The sequence below is a fragment of the Hordeum vulgare genome, chromosome 5H (assembly GCF_904849725.1).
Source record: "Hordeum vulgare subsp. vulgare chromosome 5H, MorexV3_pseudomolecules_assembly, whole genome shotgun sequence".
NCBI lineage: Eukaryota > Viridiplantae > Streptophyta > Magnoliopsida > Poales > Poaceae > Hordeum > Hordeum vulgare.
The window spans coordinates 75,946,514-75,956,117 of NC_058522.1; the positions used below are offsets into that span (position 1 = coordinate 75,946,514).

General features: G+C 46.8%; 1 protein-coding gene across 1 annotated transcript; it reads right to left on the reverse strand.

Annotated features, from left to right (window-relative positions):
• Positions 1-1,252: 1,252 nt before the first annotated feature.
• LOC123397861 lies at positions 1,253-2,358 on the reverse strand. The gene has a single exon (XM_045092387.1). It carries the CDS (start codon positions 2,281-2,283, stop codon positions 1,711-1,713), a length of 573 nt encoding a protein of 190 aa, XP_044948322.1. The 5' UTR covers positions 2,284-2,358; the 3' UTR covers positions 1,253-1,710.
• Positions 2,359-9,604: the final 7,246 nt, after the last annotated feature.

Sequence of the window (9,604 nt, forward strand, 5' to 3'; positions counted from 1 at the left end):
TAACACCCTTCCTTTTGTCCTTAACCCTTTCCCTTTGCCATGTTTCAGATCAATGCATGATTAACATGAAACATTCTACTACTACTGTTTCTTCTTCTTCACCAATACCTGCTTGAACATAAACACCGTGCTTCACAGATCACCCAATTGTTAGAAAATACAAACAACAAATTTGGAAGCAAATCCATGCTTCACAGATCACAATTACACGACTGAAGATAAAATTCATGCTACCACCCATTTTTTTTAATAATTTTTATTTACAATAATGTGCTACATATTAGGAAGCAAATTTTGTGAACATCTTCTGATCTGTTTTGATCACCGTAAACGTTGGATAAACAGAGCGCAATATTACAGTATGACCATTGTAATTTCTCAACATTCGCCTTTTGGAGCAGTAACCATATCTCAATAATTTCACAAAGAAGATTGATAAAAGTAAAAGTGATCCCTCCTTGTACTACTTGTTGAGTGTCCTCAAAATCTTTATTGGAACTAAAAGTGATCAATAATATGTTCACAGTTGTTAAAAAATTGCATACATCTTCGTTGGTGCTTGAAGCAAGCTGTGTGACACAGTTTCTAAAATCTGAATGATCCCACTGCCATCTAAGCTGTGGGTATGGAGAACAGAATTCAAACTGAGGCAACAAAGCATTGCCATACTCTGGATAAACATGCTGTTGGGCACAGCCACAAAATAAAATACAGGTCAAGTCCCAGCTATATAAATTTCTTTAAACGGGGATGAAGTTAAAAATCCAAATCCAACTGAGGCAACATGGATTGCAGCTAATAACAATTATCTGTTCTGAAACAGCAATCCATGAACATCAACCAAATGTGTCTGATAATACTAACTCCAACATTGGGCATCAACTAAAAAAACCATTAGACTGCTTGGACATGTTGGATTCATACAATCCAAATCTTGGGAGTCTTGGATTGATAGGAACCAGTAGTACAAAACTAGTGCAACATTCACAGAATCCAGATAGCAGCAGCTGCAGCAGCAATCTTTGTTGGAACTAAAAGTGATCAATATGCTCACAGTGGTAAAAACATGTGCATATATTTTGGTTGGTGCTTAAAGCAACCTGTGTAACACAGTTTCTGAAATCTGGACGAACCCACTGCCATCTAAGCTGTATGTAGAACATAATTCAAACTGCGGCAACAAATCATTGTCATACTTTGGGTAAAAAACAAAACAAAACATGCTGTATTAATCAAGCACAATCACAGAATATAATACCAGCTTGAGTCCAGGCTATATTAATTTCTGGAACAGGGGGTGAAGTTGCAAATCCATATTAATCAAGCAGAATTGAGCAGCTAATTGATAACAATTCCCTGTTCTTGAAACAGCAAACCAATCCATGAACATCAACCAACCAAATGCGTCATGTTAATACAAACTCCAACCAACATTGTGATCAACCAACAAAACCATCATATTAGACTGCTTGGAAATCTTGGATTCTTAGAATTCACAGACAGAATCTAAATCTTGTGAGTCTTGGCTGGATTCATAGAAAGCAGCAGTACAAAACTAGTGCGGCATTCATAGGATAGGATAGAATCCAGGTAGCAGCAGCAGCAACAACCGACAGTTTCAACGAGTACGCAAGAACACAAGAAGATGCAAGAAAGAACACAAGAACTAGCTAGCGATCAAGTCGGACTCACAGACAGGCACGACACCCCTCAGGTGGGGACGTCCTCGAGGGCGCCGGCGACCAGCCTGACGCAATCGTCCGCCATCCCCCTCGCGTTCCCGAGCAGGTTGTGGGCCTCGAGGCGCTCGGCGTCGATGCGCTCGTCCACGCCGGTGACAGATGGGAAGCCCAGCAGGCCGCGCATCAACATCAGGTGGCCGCAGCACCGCTCCACGGCGTCGTACGCGTCTGCGGCGCGCAGCCTGGCGTCCAGGAGCTTTTCGCAGGCGAGCCGGTGCGCGGCGGGGAGGAGGCCGATGGTGCCCAGCCGGTTGAACGGGATGAAGACGCGCCCGCGGAACGCGAGCTCCGCGCCGCCTCCGTAGTGCGCGAGCTCCGTGGCGCTCCCCAGCAAGGATGCGGCGGTGTAGAGGTCGCTGGCCGCGTCCTGGAGCGACAGCTCCGCGCTCTTGATATTCTGGGTGCGCCCTACCAGGGGCACGTCTAGCAGCCCTGCCATCAACGCCCGCGCGAGGACGATCTTGACGGGGATCATGCGGCAGCGGGCCTCCGCCTCCACCACCCGCTCCCGGAACCGCGTCTTCCACGCCTGCGCCGCCATCTCTCGCTCTCGCTCTCGCTCGCTCGCTCGCTCGCTGGCTTCCTTCCGGTGGAGCGCTGGGTTTGGGGGTCTGAATGTTGCGCTTCGCTTCAGAGGCCGGCGGGCGGGCTCTCAAGTCTGAAATAGGCAAGGCTGGTGACGGTGGGATCCAAGGATGTAACGGATTTTTCACCTCCCGCGCGGTGGAACTGAACCATGGGGAAAAGAAAACCACGGGCGGTTAAAAGTCTGCAGTAATAAAATCGCACAGGAACGAAGCCAACCCGGTGTAACAAACCACGTTCCATCCAGGTAGGGCCAGGAGTAGAGTCGGATTCTTTTTTCTTTCTTTCATATGGAGTGTTAGGGCGACCCGTAAACCGTAAGCAACTCATCCAACGCGGACGTGTAACGGTTCGTCGGGTGTTTAACACGTGTTTTCTTCCGTAAACCAGAATCAATTGCGAGGGGTTTTGCGGGAATTTGGGCAAGCGGAACGTTGCGTTCTGCCCTCTTGATCCACCCAAAAGAAATGCGGAACCCGCCCTTTTGTAGCACCCACTACTGTTTGCGCCAAAAATCCCCCGCTCTCTTCTTCCATCCCCCGCCGCTCTCCACCTTATTTCTGCTCTTTTCTCCCGTCCTCTCCTTCCTTCAGCCGCCGACGCATAGAACCGTCACAGAACCTGACGGAGATGGACGCGTCGGAGGATCATAGCCTCACGGTCACCCGAAAAATCAACTCGGTTATGCGGAAAGATCGATGTGTCAAATCGAAGACCGCAAAGGGGAGGAGATCAATATGTGGTTGGCTGCCGGTGGGCTCGGTGGTGGCGGACGTCGTCGAACGGGCGTGCCCATAGTACAGATGTCGTCGTAGCCGGAGCACATAGGATAGTGTTTGCTTATGGAGGGTGTGATTACAAAAGATGTCGAACCCTTGTCCAGGAGCGTCGGGGCGGCTTATATAGAGTTTGCCTGGACCCACGACGCCCCATTACAAGGGCATTTAAGGCTGATAACTACAGAAGTTACTAGTAACAACATATGTAAATAAAACGTTACACGTAACACCGGTTTTCACTGCGCTTCATGTGAGATGTTAAGTCCCTCGACCGTTGTGAATCCTTTGTCGTCCACGCTTTCCCTGGTCCGAATGTTGGTGCATGTCCGACTCGCCGGAGGACTGGACGAGTGACTCCATACATCTGAATGAAACCTGAGTTACATCGGTAGTCGTGGGACTTTAATGACTATGTGGGTTCCTAGGTGAGCTCCCGATAGCAACTCCATGACCCTACCCCTGGTAGGTAACCCCATGAGTAGCCCCCGAATCGGTTGAGGTTTAATTGGTCGAGTGGAAGACACTTTGTGGTGTCTCCGGTGTCTCGGAGACGTCCGGAAAGAAGCTCGGGGCCGTTCCACTCGTTTCCAAAATAAAATCACAACGGATTCGGGATTGGAGGTTTGCAAATGATCAGACTGGCTTGGAAGCCCTCATTCGGTAACATTCGATCATCTCTCAGGAGAGACATCCTAATGACTCAGGTATATGCAAGCCAAGAGCTTCGAGTGACCACATGAGAGCTAGGACTGATCCTACTCGCTTCCGAGAGGAACTCTCTTGATCATGTTTATGCAAATCCAAGTGAACACAATCCTTCGGAGGGACGACGTGTTTGGTAGACCGAATCATATCATTTTCGGCAAGTGGATGCAGAATTCATTCAGATCGAAACGCTACAGAATTCCTGCGGATTTTGAATCCTGGGAGATGCGCACGCGGAAGACTGCAAAGGGGAAGGAGGTAAAGATGCGGTTAGTTGTCGGTGGGCCAGGTGGTAGCATTGGGCATGGCAGTCATGGCGGACGTTGTCGAACGGGCACGCCCACAGTACAGATGTCGTTGTAGCCGAAGCATTACAAGGCTCCGTACTACTACGCCGCGAAGCACCTCGGAGCCCCCGCTGCTGCCTTACATCGTCAACGTAAATGTGGCACCTCGCTTCTTCGAGTATTCTTCGCCGCGGCTCGTCCAGGTGCGGACAGTGCCGAGGGAACGAGCCTGACAATAATATCAGGGATACGAACGAGGGTGCGAAGTCTAGCTACGGCACACGCGTAAAACTCAGATGTACAAGTTGAGGCCCCTCTGGGAAGAGGTAAAGACCCTACATCTTGAGCCCAGAGGCTAGTATTTGCTTATGGGGGTGTGATTACACAGGATGTTCAACCATTGTCCACGAGCATCGGGGCAGCTTATGTAAAGTTTTCCTCAACCCACGGCGCCCCATTACAAGGGCATTTGAGGCTAATAACTACGAAAGTTACTAGTAACAACAACTCTAACTACAACATTACATGTAACACCGGTCTTCACAGGTCCACACAAATAAATATTTGCCCAAATCCATATATTCGACCACCTAAAATCTTGTAATATTGCAACCTATTTAATGAGACCACTTGTGCATCACTTTGAAAACATATTTTGTACTGTTTATATTTAAAACCTTGTTTTAAATATTTAAAACATTGATAAAATGCATTTCACCACATTTTGCATTTCAAAATGAGAGACTGGTAATTTTTTTCAACACTAGTAATCACCCTAGTATTTTACAAAATTGAGTTGACATTTTTTAAGTGTTATATTTTCCTTGTTTTGTCGTGGTCTTATTTTTTTCCGTTATTATCGCGACGATAGATTACGTTGTTGACGAAGGAGTTGGACTACAAGACTTTGAAGACCCCGGAGACTTGGTTGAGCGAGGCAAGCAACCCTTTGACCATGACTTGAAACCATTTTTATGCATGTCATATGACACTTTACTTTGTTGCATTTGAATGATATTGAATCGATGACCACCTTGGCGGGTTGTCTCCGATAACTCCTCGTTAATACTTGCACTGAGCATGACTCTACCTTCCTATGAGGGTTGTGCGGGCGAAAACTAGTTAGGATGCTAAGTAGTTTCTACACAAGTGGGATGGGAATCTTCATGCTATCGAAAAAGAAATGATTTCAAAGACTTTTCGAGAACCCGTCGGGTGCCACTAATGCCCTAGGATGATGGTGTTGAGATTAGGTGACTACTTAAGAAAGAAGTGGTGTACCTATTGGAATTATGCCCTAGAGGCAATAATAAATATAGTTATTATTATAATTCCTGTATCAAGATATTCGTTTATTATCCATGCTATAATTGTATTGAATGAAGACTTACATACATGTGTGGATACATAGACAAAACACTATCCCTAGCAAGCCTCTAGTTGGCTAGCCAGTTGATCAAAGATAGTCAGTGTCTTCTGATTATGAACAAGGTGTTGTTGCTTGATAACTGGATCACGTCATTAGGAGAATCACGTGATGGACTAGACCCAAACTAATAGACGTAGCATGTTGATCGTGTCATTTTGTTGCTATTGTTTTCTGCGTGTCAAGTATTTGTTCCTATGACCATGAGATCATATAACTCACTGACACCGGAGGAATACTTTGTGTGTATCAAACATCGCAACGTAACTGGGTGACTATAAAGATGCTCTACAGGTATCTCCGAAGATGTTCGTTGAGTTAGTATGGATCGAGACTGGGATTTGTCACTCTGTGTGACGGAGAGGTATCTCGGGGCCCACTCGGTAATACAACATCACACACAGGCCTTGCAAGCAATGTGACTTAGTGTAAGTTGCGGGATCTTGTATTACGGAACGAGTAAAGAGACTTGACGGTAAACGAAATTGAAATAGGTATGCGGATACTGACGATCGAATCTCGGCCAAGTAACATACCGAAGGACAAAGGGAATGACATACGGGATTATATGAATCCTTGGCACTGAGGTTCAAACGATAAGATCTTCGTAGAATATGCAGGATCCAATATGGGCATCCAGGTCCCGCTATTGGATATTGACCGAGGAGTCTCTCGGGTCATGTCTACATAGTTCTCGAACCCGCACGGTCTGCACACTTAAGGTTCGACGTTGTTTTATGCGTATTTGAGTTATATGGTTGGTTACCGAATGTTGTTCGGAGTCCCGGATGAGATCACGGACATCACGAGGGTTTCCGGAATGGTCCGGAAACAAAGATTGATATATAGGATGACCTCATTTGATTACCGGAAGGTTTTTGGAGTTACCGGGAATGTACCGGGAATGACGAATGGGTTCCGAGAGTTCACCGGGGGGGCAACCCACCCCGGGGAAGCCCATAGGCCTTGGGGGTGGCGCACCAGCCCTTAGTGGGCTGGCGGGACAGCCCAAGAAGGCCCTATGTGCCATAGGAAGAAAATCAAAGAGAAAAAAAAAGAGGAGGTGGGAAAAGGGGGAAGGACTCCTCCTTCCAAACCTAGTTGGACTCGGTTTGGAAGGGGAGGGCTGCCCCCCTTGGCTCGGCCGAAGCCCTTAGGGGTCCTTGGACCCCAAGGCAAGGCTCCCCCTCTTCCCCCTATATATATGGAGGTTTTAGGGCTGATTTGAGACGACTTTTCCACGGCAGCCCGACCACATACCTCCACTGTTTTTCCTCTAGATCGCGTTTCTGCGGAGCTCGGGCGGAGCCCTGCTGAGATAAGATCACCACCAACCTCCGGAGCGCCGTCACGCTGCCGGAGAACTCTTCTACCTCTCCGACTCTCTTGCTGGATCAAAAAGGCCGAGATCATCGTCGAGTTGTACGTGTGCTGAACGCGGAGGTGCCGTCCGTTCGGCACTAGATCGTGGGACTGATCGCGGGACGGTTCGCGGGGCGGATCGAGGGACGTGAGGACGTTCCACTACATCAACCGCGTTCACTAACGCTTCTGCTGTATGGTCTAGAAGGGTACGTAGATCACACATCCCCTCTCATAGATGGACATCACCATGATAGGTATTCGTGCGTGTAGGAAAATTTTTGTTTCCCATGCGACGTTCTCCAACAGTGGCATCATGAGCTAGGTTCATGCGTAGATGTCTTCTCGAGTAGAACACAAAAGTTTTTGTGGGCGGTGATGTGCGTTTTGCTGCCCTCCTTAGTCTTTTCTTGATTCCGCGGTATTGTTGGATCGAAGCGGCTCGGACCGACATTACTCGTACGCTTACGAGAGACTGGTTTCATCGCTACGAGTAACTCCGTTGCTCAAAGATGACTGGCGGGTGTCAGTTTCTCCAACTTTAGTTGAATCGGATTTGACCGAGGAGGTCCTTGGATGAGGTTAAATAGCAACTCATATATCTCTGTTGTGGTGTTTGCGTAAGTAAGATGCGATCCTACTAGATACCCATGGTCACCACGTAAAACATGCAACAACAAAATTAGAGGACGTCTAACTTGTTTTTGCAGGGTATGCTTGTGATGTGATATGGCCAACGATGTGATGTGATATATTGGATGTATGAGATGATCATGTTGTAATAGATAATATCGACTTGCACGTCGATGGTACGGCAACTGGCAGGAGCCATAGGGTTGTCTTTATACTAACGTTTGTGCTTGCAGATGCGTTTACTATTTTGCTAGGATGTATCTTTAGAAGTAATAGCATGAGTAGCACGACAACCCCGATGGCGACACGTTGATGGAGATCATGGTGTGGTGCCGGTGAGAAGAAGATCGTGCCGGTGCTTTGGTGATGGCGATCAAGGAGCACGTGATGATGGCCATATCATGTCACTTATGAATTGCATGTGATGTTAATCCTTTTATGCACCTTATTTTTCTTAGAACGACGGTAGCATTATGAGGTGATCTCTCACTAAAATTTCAAGACGAAATTGTGTTCTCCCCGACTGTGCACCGTTGCTACAGTTCGTCGTTTCGAGACACCACGTGATGATCGGGTGTGATAGACTCAACGTTCACATACAACGGGTGCAAAACAGTTGCGCACGCGGAACACTCGGGTTAAGCTTGACGAGCCTAGCATGTGCAGACATGGCCTCGGAACACATGAGACCGAAAGGTCGATCATGAATCATATAGATGATATGATTAGCATAGGGATGCATACCACTGAAACTATGCTCAACTCACGCGATGATCGGACTTGAGCTAGTGTAAGTGGATCATGAACCACTCAAATGACTAGAGAGATGTACTTTTTGAGTGGGAGTTTAGCGAGTAATTTGATTAAGTTAAACTCTAATTATCTTGAACATAGTCTAAGTCCACTTTGAATATATTTGTGTTGTAGATCATGGCTCACGCGACAGTCACCCTGAATTTTAATACGTTCCTAGAGAAAGCTAAGTTGAAAGATGATGGAAGCAACTTTGTAGACTGGGCTCGTAATCTTAAGCTAATCTTACAAGCTGGGAAGAAGGATTATGTCCTTAATGCAGCGCTAGGAGATGAACCACCCGCTACGGCTGATCAGGATGTTAAGAACGCTTGGTTAGCACATAAGGAGGACTACTCAGTAGTTCAATGTGCAGTCTTGTATGGCTTAGAGCCGGGACTTCAACGTCGCTTTGAGCGTCATGGAGCATTTGAGATGTTCCAGGAGTTGAAGTTTATCTTTCAGAAGAACGCCCGGATCGAGAGGTATGAGACCTCCGATAAATTCTATGCTTGCAAGATGGAGGAGAACTCGTCTGTCAGTGAACATGTGCTCAAAATGTCTGGGTACTCAAACCGTCTAGCTGAGCTGGGGATTGAACTCCCGCAAGAAGCTATCACTGACAGAATCCTTCAATCACTGCCGCCAAGCTATAAAGGCTTTGTGTTGAACTACAACATGCAAGGGATGAACAAGTCTCCCGGCGAGTTGTTTGCGATGCTGAAAGTCGCAGAGTCTGAACTCCGTAAAGAGCATCAAGTGTTGATGGTGAATAAGACCACTAGTTTCAAGAGAAACAGCAAAGGCAAAAAGGTTAATTCGAAGAAGAGCGGCAAGCCTGTTATCAATCCGACGAAGAAACCCAAAGCTGGACCTAAGCCTGAAACAGAGTGTTACTATTGCAAGGGTATGGGTCACTGGAAGCGCAATTGCCCGAAGTATCTGGCTGATAAGAAGGCGGCCAAACAAAAATCAGGTATATTTGATATACATGTTATTGATGTGTACTTAACCGACTCTCGTAGTAGTGCCTGGTATTCGATACCGGTTCTGTTGCTTATATTTGCAACTCGAAACGGGAACTGCGGAATAGACGAAGGCTGGCGAAAGATGAAGTGACGATGCGCGTAGGAAATGGTTCCAAGGTTGATGCAATCGCCGTCGGCACAATTTCACTTCAGTTACCATCAGGATTAGTTATGAACTTGAATCATTGTTATTTAGTGCCTGCGTTGAGCATGAACATTATATCTAGATCTTGTTTATTGTGAGACGGTTACTCTTTTAAGTCAG